At 34.3% G+C, this 22,195-nt stretch overlaps 1 protein-coding gene across 4 annotated transcripts in view; it reads left to right on the forward strand.

Annotated features, from left to right (window-relative positions):
• Nucleotides 1-20,430, forward strand: part of PAPOLA (poly(A) polymerase alpha) — a 58,724-nt gene extending 38,294 nt beyond the window's left edge. For 3 of the 4 annotated variants that reach the window (XM_082616801.1, XM_082616798.1, XM_082616799.1), the window contains 7 exons: nt 2,917-3,038; nt 7,703-7,845; nt 9,935-10,035; nt 10,241-10,461; nt 14,187-14,249; nt 16,114-16,188; nt 18,296-20,430. In XM_082616801.1, coding sequence (XP_082472927.1) covers nt 2,917-3,038; nt 7,703-7,845; nt 9,935-10,035; nt 10,241-10,461; nt 14,187-14,249; nt 16,114-16,188; nt 18,296-18,391 — 821 coding nt within the window. In that variant the 3' untranslated portion in view covers nt 18,392-20,430. The remainder of the gene's footprint in view (nt 1-2,916; nt 3,039-7,702; nt 7,846-9,934; nt 10,036-10,240; nt 10,462-14,186; nt 14,250-16,113; nt 16,189-18,295) is intronic. The other variant, XM_082616800.1, reaches the window with a different exon arrangement.
• The last annotated feature ends 1,765 nt before the right edge of the window (nt 20,431-22,195 follow it).

Below are 22,195 nucleotides of genomic sequence, written 5' to 3' on the forward strand. Positions count from 1 at the left end.
TTTCAGTCATGTCTAATATATAAATGATTTTTTTTCTCTTGTGGTAGACCTAAAGTTAAATGGTTGAACCACTTTAAATTTAATTTGCCCATGATTACTTATGAAATTAGAAACCACCTGAATATTTGATTGTCTTAAAAGACTGAATCTGTGTCTGGTTGCCTTAATAATCTTGAACCTTAGAAATTTATGAAGCTAAACTTTTGGTGACATGAGGAAATTTATCCTCTGTGTCATTTATAGACTCAAATGTTAATTCATGGGTGGGAAATACAATGATGAAGGCTTCATTTTGGATTGACCTGTACCCTGAGATACAAGGTAGTATGGTTTAACTAAAGACCAGATGGTGGGTATAGTTGACAGAAGCTAAGACTCTATGTAGATATGCAGATTTTCAAGGGAATGGTTAATGTACTTAGCGACAATGATGAATGTGCATCTTCTTTAGGGACTAATTCTTTTTTCTTTCATACATCTCTCCTTTCCATTAAAAAAAAATTTTAGTGTGTGTCTTTCTCACCTGTCCACAATAAGGAGTCTTCACCTAAGGACATTCAGATGTAACAGTAAAAATTTTTTACCTCCTTGGAGAAGGAGAGACAAAAATTGGTACATTTTTAAAAAAATGTCAGTATCATACACTAAATGTAAAGGAGAAATAAAAGGAAAAGAATATGTATTTCAGTATGTAAATGCTTAGGTACAGTGACTAGAAGACATACCTAAGTAGGTAATTGTAGCTATATGTGGAATCACTAGCAGCGTGGTATCGGAATTCCTATGATACAGGTGTTATGTGTTGTGATTCAGAGACCGTCAGCAGCATTGCCATTGGTGACATGAAGTTTCCTAGAAAATTCAGCTTAGAAATACTTTGTTTTTATGTAAAATTGAGTTGAGTTCTTATTCAAATAATTGATAAAGTAGATTTTTTATCTTTAGGAATGTAAGTAGGACGTGGTACAGTGCATTGTGAAGAACTGTCCACGTTCAAGGATATTTAGTGTCCCTATCAAGTAGTAGCCCTTAATCATTGTGACAATGAAAGCACTTAGATTTTTTAGGATGTGATTTGGAGTGTGAAAACCCCACTTGCTGAACACCAGAGTAGTGGTTTTTTCCAAAGTAAAAATTTTGATGTCAACTTAAACTATTTATGAACTAACAAATCATGTAGAGATACTTGGACTAGAAAATTGTTTTGGACATCATACCTAATTGAACTGCTTATCAAAGATTGTGCTAATGAACCATCAAGATTTGAAAGCAACTTTCAGGTATTTGGGGAAGGAAATATTTAGTTGTCCTGTGTCTTGAAACATTTTAATGGAATGCTTTGTGGGATTTTCTAATAAAACATATTTAACATGTTGAAAACTCAAAATTTTTACTCCCAGTCTCCTCTAGCTTCTCTTCAAATCTTTTTGATCTCAGGCAGTGGCAGCTGTGTCCTTGTAGTTGCTCAAGCTAGAAATCTTGCAATCTCCTTGAATCCTGTTTTCCCCATACTTGGTATTAATCTATTAAAAAATCCTCCTGTCCCTACTTTCAGAGTATGTTGAGATCTCTGCTACCAATTGCTGTTTATACTGCTATTACCCCTAGTCCAAGCCACTTATCACTGGTCTTTTGGATTACTGCCATTTCTGTAGTTTTCTTGTTCTGCCTTCAGCCATTCTTAGTCAGCATCCAAAATGACATTAAGCCAAATCACGTCTCACCTGCTTAAAACCTATAATGGCTACCCATCTCACTCTGAATCAGTCCAGATCTTTACTGTGGTTTGCCAGCCTTTATGTGATCTAGTCTTCTTATTGTGTCTCTGACCTCATTTCTTATATTGATAATAAGAAATATATAGACATATATAAAACTTAATAAGTTCAGAATCCTTTATCCATATGTCTTGAGGCCAGTAAGGTAACAAAGTTAGTAAGTAATATTCCCAGTGGGGTCTGGAGCGACATTTGGTAGTCAAAGGCAGTAACATTTCTGTAAGATTTTTACGTAAGGTATAGGTAGAGAGATTAAATAGCTACAAATAGTTCAAATCAGGGTTTGTTGCCAGTTGAGGTTTGGTGCCAGTCTTAGGAAAAACTTCTATTTTGGCGAGCTTTTGGGATTTTACAGTTGCAGATAAAGGATTACGGATCTTCTACTTTCCCTTCTCCCCATGGCCTTTTTGTTACTCCTCAAACATCCCAGGCATGCTCGGGACCTTTTGTCCTTGATGTTTGCCTCTTCCTAGAGTAGATTCCACCAGGTACTCCCAGTTTATTTACTCACTTTCATTTGAGTCTTCACTCAAGTGTAATCTCAGTTTCCAGGCTGAGCTTCCTGTCGTCTTCCCTACTCAATTTTTTCTCCATAGCTCTTATCACCGATCGGATATGAAATATATTTTACCTTTTTTTCTGTTGTGTTTCCCCACTAGAATGTGGACTCTGAAGTTTTTGGTCTCTTATTCCCCGCTATATCCCCCATGTCTAAAACATGGGATACAGTATAGGTGCCCAGTAAATAGTTGTATGACTGAGTGAATGAAATTTTCCACTTTGTTGTTTTGCTGTGGTTGTTACATACTTGGGCTAGAGTTTTAAATTATACTGGTAGCATAAATAAGTATGAATTTAAGAAACCCCTTTTCTCCAGTTCTGTCATCTCTTAGGAGTTAACTCTTTTATTACTTTAAGAGTTTTTACACTGGAAGAATTAATATACTGTGTGTTTTTATTCATTATGTATACTTTGTGGTAAAAGGCACTTGTGAGATAGGTTTTGACCTGATAATTTTATAGATAGGCAATATTGATGGAAAACGGATCCCTACTTTAGAATAGCTTCTCCTGGGTGAGTTTAACTGCCTTTATTGAAGATGTTTCTATTTCTTGTAACAATTTCCTAATTGTATAGTTTATAGGCAAGCAATAAACAGCAAGATGTTTGAGGTGGACATGAAAATTGCTGCAATGCATGTAAGAAGAAAGCAACTCCATCAACTACTGCCTAGTCATGTGCTTCAGAAAAAGAAAAAGGTAAATTTAGAAAGTACTTAAAAAAGCCTTACTAACATAATGTTTTATGTATCCAGCCTATCAATATTTCAGAATTTAGGCTGAGTTAATAAGTCATATTTGAAATAGATCACAGCATTTTGAAAACCTATTACATGGAGAAATTCCATTATGTGAAACCTTGCTCCTAATCAGGTTTCTTGCACACACTTCCTTCAGACTTCAGATTAGTGGCAATGCTTCATATCCTTATTTTATATATATATTTATATTCTCTTTTCAATATCTCTTATTGGTATCCATTTAATAGCCCACATCAGTATGTAATTTCCTTTCCTTTTAAAGGTAAAGAAAGTTAAATTAGGTAATATGTGGATCAAGTAAGTTGTGTGACTTTTTAAATGAAAATCATTTTATTTTCATAAGGATTATACACATATATTATTTAAAAATTAAAAGTTATTGGATGTAAGATCACTGACAGTGGTAACCTGAAGTATGATGTTCTGGTGTTGATGCTTCCTGTTGTATAACTTATTAGCCATGGTTTTCTTATTTGGACTTTTAAATTTGAAATTGTGTTGAAATTTTAGTGCAGAAATAACCATTATATTTTTACTTTAAGTGGTTTCAAAAGTGGCTTATTCTTTATAACTTAAAAAAAATTTATTCATTTTATTTATTTATTTTTGGCTGCATTGGGTCTTTGTTGCTCTGCGCGGGCTTTCTCTAGTTGCGGTGAGCAGGGGCCGCTCTTCGTTGCGGTGCACGGGCTTCTCATTGCTGTGGCTTCTCTTGTTGCAGAGCACGGGCTCTAGGAGCCTGGACTTCAGGAGTTGTGGCTCACGGGCTCTGGAGTGCAGGCTCAGTAGTTGTGGCGTATGGGCTTAGTTGCTCCGTGGCATGTGGGATCTTCCCGGACCAGGGCTTGAACCCGAAAAAGTGGCTTATTCTTAAAATGGAATACTTAGAGCAGTGAAAATACATGAGTTAGAGATACATATATGAATGTATTGGGTTAAAAAGTACAGATAAATATATATCATTTGATACTTTTATATAAAGTTTACAATATATTTTTTAAGATAGAATATGAAATACAAGTATGCATTAGAGCATGAGAACTGCTGCATTCTGTGATGATGATTCATTATCTGGGGCTGGGATTGGGAAGAGAGGAATGAAGTTAATATAACTTCATAATGTTTTGTTTCTTAAAACATAGAATATATTATTATACAAAAGTAGCTAAATCAAGGGCAAGGATTTTGCAGTAGACTACCTGGTTCAGGTTCAGGTTCCATTGCATCCTAGCTGTGAGACTTGGGCAAGTTGTATTACAAATATCATGTTCTTGATTTGCCTTAAAATCACAGTTCTAATTTTACCTACCTCGTTATGTATTTTGTGAGGTTAAAATGAGCCAGTGCCTGTAAGAGGTAGTTTAGACGGGTGCCTGGCACATACTGAAGGCTCACATTTGTTTTTGTTATTATCATTGTCCTCATTATTCATAACATGGGGGTAGAGGTACTTGTTTTTAATGTGTAAAATCCAATTTTTAAAAGCATATTTCATTTTTTAAAGTAACATATTATATTAAAGCCTTTATACAGATTAACTTGTTATTCTCTTCTCAACCTAGTGGTTTCATGAGTTATCAGATAATCTAGAAAGTGACAAAAATGTGACATTTTTATTGAGCAATCTATTTTTTGTCATAAAGTAAACTTAACATACTTTTGTTAAGTAATTTTATTTATTTTTTAAAGTTTTTATTTTTTATTTTATTTTTAAAATAAATTTACATTTATTTATTTATTTATTGGCTGCATTGGGTCTTCGTTGCTGCACACGGGCTTTCTCTGGTTGCAGCAAGCAGGGACTACTCTTCATTGCAGTGTGCAGGCTTCTTATTGTGGTGGCTTCTCTTTGTTGTGGAGCATGGGCTCTAGGCTCGCGGGCTTCAGTAGTTGTGACACGTGGGCTCAGAAGTTGTGACTCACGGGCTCTAGAATGCAGGCTCAGTAGTTGTGGCGCACGGGCTTAGTTGCTTCGCGGCATGTGGGATCTTCCCGGACCAGGGCTCGAACCCGTGTCTCCCGCATTGGCAGGCAGATTCTTAACCACTGCGCCACCAGGGAAGTCCCAGTTATTTTATTTTTAAAATAAAATGTCAGGTCCAATATTTGTCTTCTGATTGTCCCTTGGTGTTGCATTATTAATGGGTTTAAACAGCTGTACTTACATATATATTTACTACATACAAAAATAAACATTTTATGTGTTTTTAGAAGTGAATGTGCATAATTAGATTATGTTCTTTAACTTAACCATTTTAGTGAAATAGAAATATTTATAAATGAAGTAATTAGGTTTTCCTGAACCTTTGATTCAGATTACCTTTTAAAACTCCTGTTTACATGGCAGTATTGATATTTGGAACAACTAGTGTATAGTTCAAGTAAATTTAATTTTTATTCTATTACTTAAGGTAGTATCTATCTAGATATAATCTTCTAGATTATAAAAAGTATCATTAGTGACAAAAAATTTATTGATTAGTCCAAAAATTATATGTATCAAATAGAGTTTAACTATAATCTCACTACCCAGTAATTGCTACTCTTAACATTTTAGTTTATTTCTATACAGACTATTCAGTGCATAGATGTAACCACAGATGATGTGTATTTTTAAGAGGTTTTTAATGATACCTACCATTTTGTGACCTGCTTTTTTGGGTGCTTTCGATATTGTGACCATTTATCCAAGTTATATTATATTACAAATACTAAATGGCTGCTTAGTATTTCTTTGTATGACTACAGTATGATTACATCTGTCCTCTGTTTGAGGTCATTTAGATTATTTCCAAGTTTCCCCTAGTAAAATAGCACTTTCTTGTTTTTACAAGAAAACAAGTGTCTAGGAATCTAGATCCATGGATCTTTTCTTTGCACTCTTATTAATAGTTTCCTTTTATTAACTGCTACTTGCAAAGCACTGTACCAGTATAGAAGATGTGTATTCTATATTTAATGATAGAGTAACCTGTAGGTATTGTCTCTATTATAGAAGAAACAGAGTGATTCAAACACTTGCCCAGGGTCATGTACTATGAGATGAATTGGACCTAAGTCTGCATGCAAAGAATGTGTGTTTATTTCTCTGTAGTATGTTCTGTCTTTATTTGTCTTTTATTAGAAAGTTTGATAGAATATTTATGATTTTGTGGCAATGAAGTCTCTTGTGCCAAACTTGATATAGACACAGAGGCAAAGCAAAGCAGCTTGATGGTTATGTGTTCAGACCAACCAGTTAAAACCTTCATGTTCACTGATCATCCCCAACAGTGGCCTGTTACTTCACAGGTTATTTTTTGATCACCTGGTCAGGCAGGTAACTGTGTGAAATGGAGTATAATTTACTTACTGAACAAATTTTTGTCTGGTGGAGAGTGAGAGTGGTAGCATTTTTGCATAGGAAAGATGCTTATTTTACGATATTAAGAAAACTGGTTTTACAGCTGACTTCATAGGCAAAAGGCATTCCTTTTTCTCCTCTCCCGTCTCCCAAATCTCATCTTCCCCATTTGATTAATATTGATTTATGTACACAGGTGGTGTCTCTGTAGTGCTAACTCAAAGATTTAGATTATCTTCTCATTTGGGGAATTGGAGTGTGGGTGTACACATGCACGCACACACACACACACATATGGGGTATGGGTTTTTGTTAATAATGCAAATTATTTCCATTAAAATGTTTTTGTAGGTAAGTGAACACATGAAACTAAAAGTGTTCTGAAAAAAAATGCTGAAGAAATCAATTTGATGTTATAATAGCATTGATTACAAAAACGGAAACTTTGGCCAATTTAGAAATCAACTTTTATCCCATAGCCACCATTTATAGTTTTTTAGCTTTTGGTTTTTCCTGCACTATGTAGCTGTTTTTGAGTGCTTTGATTTTTAAGAAGCAGGACCAACATTAGGATGTATATGTGGTCATTAAGTTTAGTTTTCAGAAAATTATTTTTGCTTTTATTCTCACAGGCTAGTTAACACTATTAAATGTATCATGTTAGAATCCTAAGTTGCACATAGAGCACTGGAAATCTCTTGCTTTTGAGAAACTCATACAAATAGCTAGGAGTGGCACTAAATTGTACCTACATGATAATTTCTTTAGAAATTATACATTTTTATCTTCATTGTAAAACAATTTGAAATCTATAAACAAAAAATTACTTCTAATCCGACTGGCCAGAGATACTCATTGTTACTATCGTGTTTTACCATTGACTTTTTTTCTAATATATATGTGAGTGTGTGTATGTATTAATAGTCCTCTGATGTAAGATACATGTGTTTTCATATTAAAGTGCTTTTTAATTTGCAGTGTACCTTACATGCAGTGTGTAGGTTTATTATAGCATTTTTTTTTACTCGCTTTTTCTCCCACTGAAGAACTGTAGCTAAGTTGAGCATCCTTAGAAGTCAGGAGGTATGTGTGTCCCAACTCTTCACCTTTTATAGTCAGCATGACACTTCTGATTATCATAAACATACTGATTTGTGCTCTTTAGTGGAAATCATTTATCAGTGAAGTAAAAGATGTTTATGTTTAGAAGGTCTAGATAACATAAAGGTATACTTGATTAAATATTTTATTAATTGCAGCATTCAACGGAAGGTGTCAGGCTGACGCCTCTGAATGACAGCAGCCTCGACTTGTCTATGGACAGTGACAACAGCATGTCTGTGCCTTCGCCTACCAGTGCTGTGAAGACCAGTCCATTGAACAGTTCCGGCAGCTCTCAGGGGTAAGGAAAAGGGGAAGGGAAGTGGAGTGGCTGTTTGAATAACGCCTCCAGTTTCATACGTTGAAATACCTACTGCCTATGGTGAACTGTATGGTGTGCTAAGGAGAACCAGACAAGAGGGACAAGATCACCTTTTTGTCCTGAGATGCTTATTACCTGTGTAGCAGGGGGAAAAGATCTATGAAAAAATATTAGGGATCTTTTAAAGAAGGGGAGATTTATGTGGGCTGGTCTTCGTGGAAATGTCTTTTGAAGTATCTTTTTAGGAACATTTAAAGCAGCTCAACATTTTTATTTCAAAAGAAAAACATGGCTATGTTGGCAAAAATTAAAACACAAAAAGCCATATTTGTCTTGAACTTCCATAAATCTTTATAGTGTTATCATTGCAGGTTTATTTTTTAATGGATATACCACTGTATGTTCAAAGGGAGCTGTTTATTATAGATTCTGGTGGTACTGCTGTTATTTTAAATGGTGATGGTTATGCCCATCCCTTTGTTCAATGAGTTGATACTTAAACCATGGACACTTTTATGAATGCATGTTAATTTTAATGTTTTGAAAAAAGCAGTTTTAAAAATTGGATTGTTAAAGTATAACCAATGGCAAAGATGAAGGTTGGGATGAATCTTTGGATTCGTATGAAGTAGAACATGCCGAGGTACAGTAGATGACGGATTTAGTTTTCTTCTCTTGGACTTTGAACGTGTGATGTGTTTTTAGACCAGTCATACATAACCTGAAGACGTTAGGCATCAACGTGGCCCCTAAATCTTGTAGTTTTAAAACAATTCTTCATTTGTACAGCATTAACTTCCAGATTTTTATTTTTAATGGTTTCATCATCTTTTTTTTGAGTGAAGAAGCGAAAATTTTAACAAGAATTTTGGGAGTTATATAAAAGCCTTTCTGTACTTTTGAGTTTGTGCACATGAATGTAAAATAGATGTGTATTTGCTCAACAAATACTGAGTATTTATTATGTACTAGCTGCTTTGCTATTGCAGGTTTTCTCCTGAATCTGTGGTTGTTCTCTGACCAGTTCTTCTTTTCTGTTTAATCGTTCGATGTTTGTGCCTTTCAGGGCTCTCTCGTTAGTCCTTTATGCCTTCTTTGTATTCTTGGGGGTGTGGTATCACCCACTCTCTTGACCTCATTTACTTCCATATACCAGTGAGCTCCAAAGCTCTGTGGAGCTTTGTGAATGTCATGTATGCACCAAAAATCTAAGTCCTCTAGTTTTGCCCACATTTTCATGGCATCATCATTCAACAGTTGGAGTTGAATAAGCTGTAGTTGAAGGAGACTGAATAACCACAGAGGACTTTTCGCTTTTTTCTTTCAGGAGATAATAAAAATGAGATTATTTAAACGCTAATGTATAGGATTTATTTAAGGCAGAAAAGTTGAATAGATAGGACAGTGAAGGAGGGGTGATTTGAGTTTCCTGAGATGACAGGAGTGAGTGGGATCCAGAACATTGAAGGAGGGGTTGGGTTTTGAGATCCTTTGTTGTGTATATGGGCCATTGGATGGGCTTTTAGCGTTTCATGAACCTTTACGTTTTGTATGCAGAAACTTATTTCTAATTCTCAGACCATTTTCTTCTTTACAGCTTTTGATCATATTTTCTTATACCCCAAATCATTTAAGTCAATTACCCCAAGTCAAATAAGAACAGATTTTTTTTTAGCTGTTCTGTCAAATATGTTAGTCACTAGCCACATGCGGCAGTTTAAACTTAATTAATATTAAATGAAATTAAACATTCCATTTCCCACTAGTTCTGTTTCAAGTGTAGAGTAGCTACATCTGTATAGTGGCCACCATATTGGGTAGCATAGGTATAGGTCACAGTTATAGGAAGTTCTGTTGACTAGCACTGCTTTAGAGTGTTTCTGTGCTTTTGATTGTTGATGATATTTTATGAAATAAAGTTAGTTACTGATGTATATGTACGTATGAGAAGTAAAACTAAAGAATCATTTACTTTAGAGAATAACTTCTGCACATACTACATTTTATTATTGAATTTTATACATCTCTCTTTGCTTTTTTCACTTTTTATTTTTTCCCCCATTTTTAGCAGAAACAGTCCTGCTCCAGCTGTAACAGCAGCATCTGTGACCAACATACAGGCTACTGAAGTTTCTGTGCCACAAGTAAATTCCAGTGAAAGCTCAGGGGGTAAGGAGATCGACAGATTTGAAAATACTTGCATTATATTTGGTTGTAGCCTTCATTTTGAAAGATGGCTTTGTTAGTTAAGTAGCTTGAATTCAGTTTTTTAATACCATTTTATTATTTACCTATAAACTTTTGAATAAAATAAAAAAGCTTTACTGATGTTGATATGATTTAACTTTTATGTATTTATGTACTTACTACTTAGGTACATCGAGTGAAAGCATTCCTCAAACTGCCACACAACCAGCCATTTCATCACCACCAAAGCCTACGGTCTCCAGAGTTGTTTCTTCAACACGTCTGGTAAACCCACCACCAAGACCTTCAGGAAATGCAGCAACAAAGACACCTAATCCTATAGTAGGAGTCAAGAGGACATCCTCACCTCATAAAGAGGAGAGTCCCAAGAAAACCAAAACAGAAGAGGTATCTATATATTAGTTAGCCATGGGAATACCACCTTACCTGTTTTAAAATCCAGTGGAAGAAAACCTTTGTGAGCCCAAGTTGAGAGGCAGCATGGAGGAAAGCTTTTAGATTATTTTTAGGTAGTGCTTCAATGCCATAGTTCTTTTCACCCTTTTCTACTCTTTACAGTGTCTAACTCTTTCATAAAGCTGTGTTTCTTGTTTAAATTTCTGTAACGTGTCTAGGCTGTAACACAACTTCGCATGGATTTACATCTCATCTTAATTTATTATTCTCTCATAACTGTATGTTTCATGTGTACCAATTCTTTGGTGGCCCCTTTGGACACAGTTTTTTGCTTCTTTGATCCAGGTGGTGTTTTGGAGCTTCTACACTGTACTTGGTATTACGGGGTCACTGAATATGAGAGGTTCTCAGGGAATTCTTATTGAATGACTGACCATAAGCTGCGAAGTCAGATTAGTTTTGGTACCTTGAATGATTGTATCCTCCAGCCCTTTAGGAAATTTTCTAACAATACTTCCACTTTTTATAGTGGCTGGTTTACCTTGTCAAAGTCTCAGATAGTTTTAGGAAAACCATTAAAAGTGTACACTGATTTTGATGTTTGTCTTAAAATAGAAGTAGCCTTATGTCACACTTTCATTGTTCCCTGGAGTCACTCTCATTGTGTTTTTCTATTAATTAAACTTTCACCATTGTCCAAGAGATGATAGCCCAAAAAACACCAGTTTTGTTGTGATTTTTGGTTGATAATTTTTTATTTAGGAACTTATGCATTACATGAAAGTTTCTTTAGAATGGTGGAAAAAACTAGGTATTTTATGCAGTGTTTTGATTTTTAATAGTGAAAGATTATTGTCTTTGTAAGTAGTACTTCTAGCTTATTCTGAATCCTTTTGTTTTAGATTTTTTTGGAAACAGTCACTGTTAACTACACATGAATAATTTAATGAATTTTGTCACTTGATGATGCTAAATGAGAATGAAAAATGGGCATGGTATATCATATCTTACACCATGTATTCTGAAATCCATTTGTCTCTGTAATTATCTCTTAAGGCAGTGATTTTCAACCTCAGTTGTACATCAGAATTAGTTTTTCAGGGTTTGTTGTTTTGTTTTTGTTTTTTAAAATACAGATTTTAGGGCCTCCAGATACACTGAATCAGACTTTCCAGGCCTAGTAGTCTTTTTTTAAAGGCCCCGTTCTACATGATTGTGTTGTACAGCAACCTAAGAATGTAGTTTTGGTGTAATGCCACTTTCCGTTTATTGATACTTGTTGGGAGTTGTCAGCATTTCAGAATTCACATTTCTTTTCGCCTTAGTAAGGTATATGTAGGCCTGACTCTAGATACCTGTCATTCTGTTTCCTTAATGTTAAAGGCTTCATTCCTTACCATGTGAGAGTTCCAAAATGTATATCAGTACAATGCTTATAATTTCGTGTGCACTTACCTTGGTAGAAAACACTCATGTTTCATGTCTAGTTTAGAGAGGCAATAGGAATATAGGATTTTTAAACTTAGTACAGAAAAGTTTAAATATACACAAGAGAATCATTTCATGTACCCATGTACCCCTCATGCAATTTCAGGTATAGTGAATTCAGCCACTATACCCTTAATTATTTTTCCTTTCCATTTCCCCTGTACTTGCATTATTTAGATGCAAAATCCAGACTTCAGTCATATCATTTCCTTAGTATTTTTAAAATCATGTATCTAAAAGATAATAATTACAAAGAGAAAAGTATAAACAAAGTAAACCCGCCTAAAAAAATGAACAATTCATTAATATCAAATATCTAGTCAGGGCTCAAATGTCCCTGATTATGTCATTGCTTTTTTTTTTTTTAATAGTTATTATTTGTTCAAATCTGTAAGTAAATTAAGATCCTTGATTCATGTTTCTTAAGTATCTTTAAAAATATAGGTTCATCACTCCCTGCGCCTTGCCCCCAGTAATTTTCTGTGCTATGTATTTTCTCACAGTTTGAGTCCTGCTTATGGCAGCTCCATGGAGTTGACTAACAAAAATAGCATTTTAAGATATGGAAGGGATCTTAGGATTTTAGGTTATCTCATAGACTAATCTCCTCCTTTCCCAGAAGAACTTGAGGTTCAATAGCTTTCCTGTTTATAAAGCTAATTAAAGTCAGAGCCAGGATTAGAACCCAGGCCTAAATCTCATGGTACTAAAGTTGAAGAAGATTATTACAAATATTCTGATTTTGAAGGTCTCCTAGTGGGTCGTTCATTCTCTGTTAATGAGTACTTGGTATTAGAAATTTTAGTAAACCAGAAAGAAACACTGGTCCTACTCAATTAATAATATACTAACATGTATACAGATAGGAGAGTTTCAGGTATTGTCAAGTACTTTAGTTCTACTTAATTTTTATCACATACTAAAGCTTTTCAAATACATACAGATGGTAGAAATGTAAAATTAAAATAGAAAAAAGTTTGCCTTGTCACCTGAATTATATGGCTAAATGATGCTATATGTGTATATATATATATTTAAAGTCATGGAATATTTCAAACATGTACAAAGTTGTAATGAACAAGTTACATTTACATCACTTAGCTTTAATGGTTAACAGCTCAAGGCCAGTCTTCTTTCATCTATAAATCTACTCCCTTTCCCATTGTTATGAAGCAAATCCCAGGCATGTCATTTCAACCATAAATATTTCAAAAACACATCTACAGTATATTATCACCATATATATTTGTGTGTGATACATATATCGGTACATATACTGATCGGTGTTATGTATACACCGATCAGTATATGTACCGATATTAATAATGGTTCCATAGTGTCACATATCCAGTCGGTATTGAAATTTGCCCAGTTGTAACTTACGTTACTATTTTTTAAGTTTGTATGTTTGCAGCATACAAATAAAGTTCTTATGGGAATTGGTTGATATTGGTGTTAAATCTTTTCTGCTCTGTAGGTTAGCCGTGGTTTCTATGTCTTGTTTTAAAGCCACATTTAAAATTAAGTTTTAGTTCTGCCTAGTAAAGAGAGCAGAGAAATTAGTGCCGAAATTGTTTTTCTTAAGAAAGTGATGTTTATTGCAAGTCACTGCAGGAATGGGAAAGTATAACCATTTTTGGTTTCCCATGTCCCCTCTTTACCAAAAAACTATGTTGTTTGTTTTAAATAACATTATAATAAGTCAAAAAAATAAGACCTGAGGAGAAGATTTTTCAGACCTCCGTCAGGATGTTAATAAGACTTACTAAGCCAGGGGGATTCTGTGGTTAAGTTTAGGAAAGTTAAAGAGAAGATTCTTTCTAGAACTTCTCAGAACCTTTTATGTGCTAATGTGTGTGAACCTCCCAGAAAGGGGGTGATAGTATTCCAAGTTCCTAAGTTGTTTGATCAAGGAACTCTTTTTTTTCCTCTTCCTTACAAAAAATATTTTATGAACTTAGTGGTTTGGGGAATATACTTCAGGTGGTGATGATCAACAATAACAGTTTTCCTCGTGTTCTTTTTTAAAACTTTGGTAGAAACTGAAGCCAAATTGGTTAACATGAAAAATAATTTTAAGTGAACCAGTAACCTATTTTAAGGACATACTTGATCGATCTTACAGGTTAATTATTTTTATACTTTAAAATTTTTATAAATTAAAGCATTGATTGGCAAATAATCTAAATTTTCATTTTAGAGAATAAAGCTTTTTTTTTTAAAAACAGGATGAAACAAGTGAAGATGCTAACTGTCTTGCTTTGAGTGGACATGATAAAACAGAAACAAAGGTATACTAATTTAGCCTTGGAATACATTCACAATAAGAGTACAGAAGATGTGATAGAAATGTCTTTATAATATTGCACTGTATTTCGTTCTATAGGTTTTAGGTTTTCAATATTGTTTTTAGAGAAGTGTTTGTCCCTTTTTAGTGTTAATTTATAGCACTGAAATTTAATTCCTCAAGTGTATGAAGTCCTACTAGATGCGGGGTTATCTGGTGGATGCTAAATGGAATAGAGTGATGAGTGAGATGTTCCTGTTTTTAATGGAACTTATATTTATAAGTAGAGAAGATAAGGGGTAGCAGTGGTTAATTATGTTATCAGAGAAAAAGTAATTGAGGATGGTGGGGGTGGTGAGAGGCAAGACTGCAGAATTAGTAAAGGCTTCATAGAAGGAAGACATAGGATTTGGGGTAGTCCTTGAAGGATACATAGGATTTGGGGTAGGACAGTGAGAAGTTCATCTCACTATTGGGGTGAGAGTGTGGTATGTTTAGAGAACCAGTTTTTGGCACACAGTTCTGGCTAGAAGCTGTGGCACAAGGGGCTTGAATCAAGGTAAATGGGGTGGGAAAGATTGGTTTAGCCAAAGTATTAGACTTTGAACGTCATTTTTTCAGAAACTGAAATGTACTGAAGACTTTTAACTTTTTTCTCCTTGTTGTAGAAAAACTGGAAATCTTTCTCCTTTCCCCAAATTATCCTGATTTCCATGATAGATACTTTAGCAAGTATCCTTTCGGTGTCTATAAATTTTGTGTGTGCATATATACCAGTGCGTTTTGCTTTCAAATCTTTATTCACTCTGTAAACCAAGAAAAATTGTTCATGCCATTGCATAGTTGACAAATATTACTAATAGCTGCATAGAATGCTGTCTTAAGGCTGTTACCTTATTTTATTCAACCAGTTCCCTATTGTTAACAATTGTTTCTGTTAAAAAAGGAAGTTGCCCTTTTCTACTGTAATGTTGGCTGTAGCTAAATACCTGCCATACATTTATGTTTATTTTATTAGGATAAATTAATGAAAGAGGAATTACTGGGACAAATAGATGCTTTTAAAACTTAATATGTATTGCTAAGTTGTGCTTCAGAGAGACTGCAGTCTTCCATTTCTAGTACACTGTTTACCCTTTTCAATTTCATAGGAGAAATTTGGTATTTCATTATTATTATATAGTTTTATAGAAATTCAAATTTTTGTATGTTTATTTTCATTTGTGTGTGTGTATATGTATTATTTAGGGACACTGCTTTAAAAAAGTTTAGAGCAGTGGAATGACAACAGTTCACCCTGTATTTTCTGATGATTCTTAGAGTAGAATCAGTGCATTGGTTATTGAGAAGGGCAAGAGAAACCAAAAGGAAGGAGGAATGTTTTAGAGACATTTTCTACTTTTAATTAAAGGCCTGGGAGCAGTTTTTGTGCTTCTGGGTAATTTTATTTAATAATACTGAATGGGTTTTATTTTTTTCACATAGCTAAAGCTGAGCTTGGGTTTATATTCTTGTTAATTATTGTCTGGGCAACGTTTTATAATATGCATGTATGTGTCTTTAATTAGTGCTTGTTTACAATGTCCAAGTTGGAGTTGGTTGGAAAGTCATGAGATATTTTGACCATGCCTTATAAGGTTTAAGTAGGCAAATAGAAATATATGTGTATCTGAAATGGTTAAGTAACCTACGAGGCTTTTTTTGATGATTAACCCTTTGATGCTGATAGATGATTTTGTAATGTAGTCACATCTTTCTCTTGATCCCTCCTGTCTTCCAATTTGTCTTTTTTATTAGCCACCAAACCCAGTTATGTTCTTTTATCCTTTTTTAAGTCTCTTTCCTCCCCCGTCCTCTTTGTCTCACAGGAACAACTTGATACAGAGACAAGTACAACTCAATCAGAAACCATTCAGACAGCGGCTTCCCTGTTGGCCTCTCAGGTACTAAGTGCAAAAAGCAAGGAGAATTTTATAAATGTTGTTAAGATTAGTGTTGTATAATGAATTAAAATGAGCATATACCGAAGTTTAATAAAGTTATCTTTGTGAAAGTAATTGCTAGCCTGCAAATGTATTTATTGTGTTCAGAGGTGGAGCACTGGATATGATGGAACCGTTCTTTTGCACTGCCAAGATGCTAACTCATCCCCTTACATATTATTTGATATTGCAAATCATTTAAATCCTCACTGCACAATGTGTAGTCTTCACGTAGAGGTTTTGTTTATAGGTCAGAGAGGGAAATTTAAATTAGAACTTAAAACCATTCTTCATGGATTTTTTTAAAAATACCTTTTAATTTTCAAGATGTGCTTCTGCCTCACTTTTCACCTCTGATTTTTAATTATTAATTTAGTGTAATCCATAGTTCTTTAAAATTATTTTTTCATTTGTCCTAGAAATTCTACTTGTGACAGTCCCTTGCATACAGTAGGCACCTGGACTCTTTTCATTGATTTGTGAACCTTCATTTTGTTTGTGAAATAATTGTTTTCTTCTTGAATCCTTTCAAATTGAATATACCCCAAAGTCTAGGTCAAACTCTGACGTAAAGTAAATATTTTCTTTAAGTAGACGTTAAACTGGTTAACCTCTACAGAATAACTGAGATGACAACTGCTGCCCGGTGATGCTGCTGAACTGATGATACAGTGATACTGTGCTGCTTTGTGGTTCAGAGTTATTTTAATGTGATCATTTTACAACGTGTTTTTGCTGGCTATTAACATTCATAGTCCCTAGTGATATAAATATTATGACTACTTTCTGAAATGTCTTTTATTTTCATAGCCTTTACCTAATAAAAATTTTGTGGGGTGGAGTAACTCCCAACAACATTAGGAAGTGTTGTGTTTGATACTGATACATGGACAAACTTGTTTGTCAAACTTAAGTTCTGTGGTTATAATTGCATGCCTTTTGGTTTGCCACGTTAATCTCTAGGGAACTATTTTCATAGTTTGTCTTATTGACTTCATCGCCATCATGATTCGTACCCGTGGGTGTTTGCCCTTTAGATATTTTGATAAGGAATTAGAGTTTTCTTTCTAACGAAAAGATCCTTAGAGCCATTGAGAGAAAAAAATCACCCAGTTATATAATATAAAAGGAATGATTATATTGATTTTAAAAGTTTTTAAAAAATACATCCCTATATTTGGTGACATAAGGGGCATATTTATTTCTGGGGAGGTGATTATAATATTCTGACTGTGTCTAACAGTGAATCTTTGTTTTGAGATAAACTTGAAATATTTACAGATGAAGTGATAGGATCTCTGGGATTTGCTTCAGAATAATCTGGGAGTGAAGGTGGGAGGACTGTGGATTGGCTTTGATTTGACAGTTGATGAAGTTGGATAATGAATACATAGGCATTCATTATATAATGCTCTATTTTTGTGTATGTTTGGAATTTTCCATAATAAAACACTTAAAAATGCCATCTCTATGTTTTTGGATGTTAAAGAAGGCTTTGTTATTTAATTGTTTTTAACATAATAAGACCTCCCTAAACTTTGAATAATCAAATTGTTGCTCAGTTGTATAGATTTAATTTTTAATTTACAGGGTCAGAAAATAATACATTCACTACTGTTAACTGTTACTGCTGCTCCTGTGTAAAAGGCGAACTTTAAGTATTCTCCCACATGGGGGTGCTCCAATGCCAGTTAATATTACAGCTGTTAGTGTTATTACAAGTAAACATAACTTAACATGAACTTAATAAGTATATTTTAGGTGATTGTTGGAGGAGTGTGTTTATTAAAGCTGTGTTTGAAATTAGGTTTTGTATATTGCTAAAATATTACTAAAATACTGCTACTTATTTGAAAATTTCTACAAGTGTTAGAACAAACAATTTCATAGTAATAGGCATGTTTATTTACACTCCATTTTGAAAGCATTTTGGAGTGTTTTTCTTTAAATTTTTAATAGTTATGATAAGGTCCTATCCATTTCTTAGGGAGTAAAGCAGTGAGAAGTAAATCTCATTGTTAAGTTATAGTACTTTGAACAATGTTGTGTTCTTTGCTTTTATTCTCAGAAAACATCCAGTACAGACCTTTCTGATATCCCTGCTCTCCCTGCAAATCCTATTCCTGTTATCAAGAATTCAATAAAACTGAGATTGAATCGGTAAAAACAACCTCAGGGGTCCATAAACAATATCTGCCAACTCAACCTGTTGTCTTCAAATGCTAAAAAAGGCGAATGGAGGGTGCAAGACTAGACATGACTGAAAATGGATTTGGGTTTTTTTGGTGACCTCCCTTGCTGGGCTACTCAGCACTTGATCGGAAGTCCAGGTTAGTATGTGAAGCCAGGAGTACTGTTATTATTGTGTTAGCAACAGTTGCGTTAACTATTTCAAAAAATTACTGCCTTTAAAAAAAAAAAACCTCAAGCTATATTTGTATTCATAAGTGACATCTGGACTGGGTTTATGTTTGCTGCATTGTTTGGAAAATTTGCAATACAAACTGGCGTAAGAATTCCTTATTGTGATGATGCACTTTTATGTATTTTTTTATTAGAAAGTAGAACTAATTTTAGATTTTCAGCTTGATGAATTTTCATTTTTTCCTGAAGAATTTCCTTTACCATTAGTCTTCAAATTGGATGCCATTGTGCAGTGGTGTACTGTTATACTTCAGAGAAAGGATAAGAGTACATCTAGTTCAATCCCTATGAGGTAGCTGTAACCTTTGAAAATGAATTGTCAGCTCTAGGGTATATATTTGACATTGAAAGAATAATTAGGAGATACTTCGTTTTGATGGGGTCATGATTAAGAAATGCTATATTGGTTTTATTTATAGAATTGTTTAGAGTGCATACAAATCAGCGATCAGCCAACGAATATCTTTCTTTGAGCTTGTTAAAGCTCCATATTCTTTTGCCTTCAATATCTTGTCTTTGAAACAAAGGTTTCGCTCCCTCCCTGTTCTTTTTCTTCTCCCCTTTTTGCTTGTATGCATAAGGTAGGACTTCTTTCATAAAAAACAAAATGCCAGTATTTTCTTAAGCCATGGTGTGAAACCAGTGACCCTGTGGCCGCATGGCACAGAACACTAAATTTTGGTCCCATGGCTGAAATTGTAGGGTGACTAAAAATAATGCCTGTGAAACATGATATCTATCTTGGACGGCCATTTGATCTCTAAATATGAGGAATTTTGTACACTCCACAGAACTCCTGACTATAGTAAAGTTGATTTTCAATTTTAAACGTGTGGACAAAAAGGCATTTTCTCCAAGAATTTTAAACACATTTTTATTTTTAAATGGTTGACCAAAATTTGTCAGTAAATTTTACATGTAGACACATTTAAACATCATTTCTAGCAAGCACTTGACATCTAGTCAGCTCTCCTTTTTTTGTTTTGTTTTATCCTATCAATAAGTAATTCCACATAAGTAAGCAGCAGAGCATTCATCTTTACAGAATATGAGGGATGCCAGATGTTGATAAGCTTAGTTATTCTTTCTTAATCTGGACAAAGCAAACCTAACAGATTTTTCTGATGAGCATGTTTTATGAATCCTCCATTGTGCTCCATCCTATCACGTGCATTTTTCATGTTAAACTGCAATTACTTAAACTCTTCCCCTATCCTTCTAAATTAATTTTCCGAAGTTGGAGTGTAGTCTTTTCCCCCTTAGGCTATGCATTAATTGAGGCTTTCTTTTCACCATACTTTGTAATGTCTAGTATACAGTATTTCTACTTCCCACATCTTTGTTCTGCACAGTCACCTTGCCCTTCCTCCTACCACCTAAGAAGAAAAGATGGTCAGACTAACAGGTAAAGTCTACAAGGTGTCTGTGTGTTCTGTGTAGCTTCAGAGTTAGATTGAAATTGCCAGGCACAGATTTATTAGTCTTGTCATTTTGTTTACACATTGGGGAAAAAGAATTCAGTTTATTAAATGTTTCATGTAACTGCACCCAAGTTTTGCCAAGCTGGGAACTTGGACCTTTTCTGTGTAGTGACTTTTTAATTCTAGTTTTCATAACTTGGAGATCAGACTGTTGCTTTCGCATGATGTACGTAGTGTCTCATGACTGGAGTTTGCTTTGTTTTATAGTATCTGTACTCCTTGTATTTTTCAAGAGCTATTTTGTAAACAGATGATGTATTTCTCCATTGAAAACACAATAAAAAAAAAAACAGCACAATCCCACAGTTGGCTGGTTTCTTTTGACTGTTCTTTGTTTTTTTCAGTGATATTATTATTTCTACTTGTAAGTTATAGCTCTAAGTGAAGATTTGCCAAAGAATTTACTTTGGTTACATTTAGAAAAGATCTATATCTGGTTAATTGTGCTGTTAGCAGCAGCCTAGTGTTAATTGATATCTCACATAATCAGGTATTTATTTTTCATATAGTTGATCATTAGGGAGGAAAACGTGAATGTAGTACTTAATAATTAACTTTTAACTCACCCACCGTCCAAAATATTTATTCTGTTTATATAGACACTGTATCTTTTCTTTGTATTTATTCCATGCATGTAGACAGTGTACTGTTGATGTGCTTCCTTTTCAGAGCTGGTGGTTTTCAAAGCAGTTGGTGCTTTATCTCCAGTGTCAGCAGGTGGCACTGTTGTTTTTCAGTGAATTTAGGATCCTGTTTCTCATTTTACTAAATGCAAATCAGATTCTACATTTCTTAAACCCTTAAATGGTCAACATACTTAACTGTGGGTTAGGAGGGTTAGGAATGAACTGCTCTGTATGCATGTGATGGCCCGCTTTTGAGCGTGGTTATCTTAAATGCTTTGAATGGAGGGGTGGACCTCCTTATGCTAGGTTGTTTCAAGGGACATGCAATTGTGCATATTTTCATTCCTGAAATTCCAAATTCTAATACCTTTACTATATGTAAAAATATTTGACTGCAATGTAGAATAACCTTTTATTAAAATAACATTTAACTTGGGACTATTCAGTAAAAGGGAAAATATTGCAAAAATTACCCTTGGTGCCATTGTCAAACACCTACAGAGTAGAGCTTGCCATACTTCCTCTACTCTGACAGACACCTCAACATGGTAATGAATATCACAACTTTCTGAGTTTTATCACCCACATAGACTTTTGGCATTTCATGGATCTTGCTGAATTAGTAAAATGATAATTGAAAGTTGTGTTTGGTGGCTTTGGGTATATTCTGGAATAAAGTTTGTATTTTCCTAATTAACACCTCTTTTTTTCTCCACACAGAAAAATGTTTTAGAGCTCTGCGTAGTATTAATTCTGGCTGCACTCAAGGTGGCAATAAATGATCAGCAGCTGCAAGTAGTAATTGATACATGAAAGGATAAATCATTAATACACACGAACTTGTAGACCAAGCCCTGGAAATATTAACTGTTAGTGCACTTCAGTGCGTTTAAACAAAAAGATAAACTGTTTACCTAAAAAGGCATTGAACAATCCTTTGGTTATACTTTTGCCTATTTTAATTCTAATAAAAGAATAGAGTACAAGGAAAATTAGTTGCCTTTTAGCCTGACTTGTATGTTTTTGCTTTTTTTTTTTTTTTTAATTCTCCACTCTTGTTTCTTTTCTGTTAGCTTTTCTTCAAACCAAACTCACAAATGGACGCTGTCTCAGTGCAGACCTGAACTTGGCAAGTGAAATATTAAGTGTGTTCTATAATAAACATGACCTTCAGTCATATAGAGAGAAGTGGTCTGTTTAATTCTGTGTGATATCTGTTTCTCATTTGTAGAATCAGTTTATTCATCCTTTCTCCGTACTCATCAGTTTAAAAATTCTTGTGACATTTTATATAGCTTTATTGGCACCAAAAAGATGGCATCAGTATTTCTGAGCCATGTATTTTGGAAGTGATTGTATGTACTTAATTCTAGAAGTGATTTCATATACTTGGGAAGTCATTTAAACTTCTGCTTTTCTTCCTTAGAGACATGCTTT

The sequence above is a fragment of the Mesoplodon mirus genome (genome assembly GCF_964341445.2).
Source record: "Mesoplodon mirus genome assembly, chromosome: 4".
NCBI classification, from domain to species: Eukaryota; Metazoa; Chordata; class Mammalia; order Artiodactyla; family Ziphiidae; genus Mesoplodon; species Mesoplodon mirus.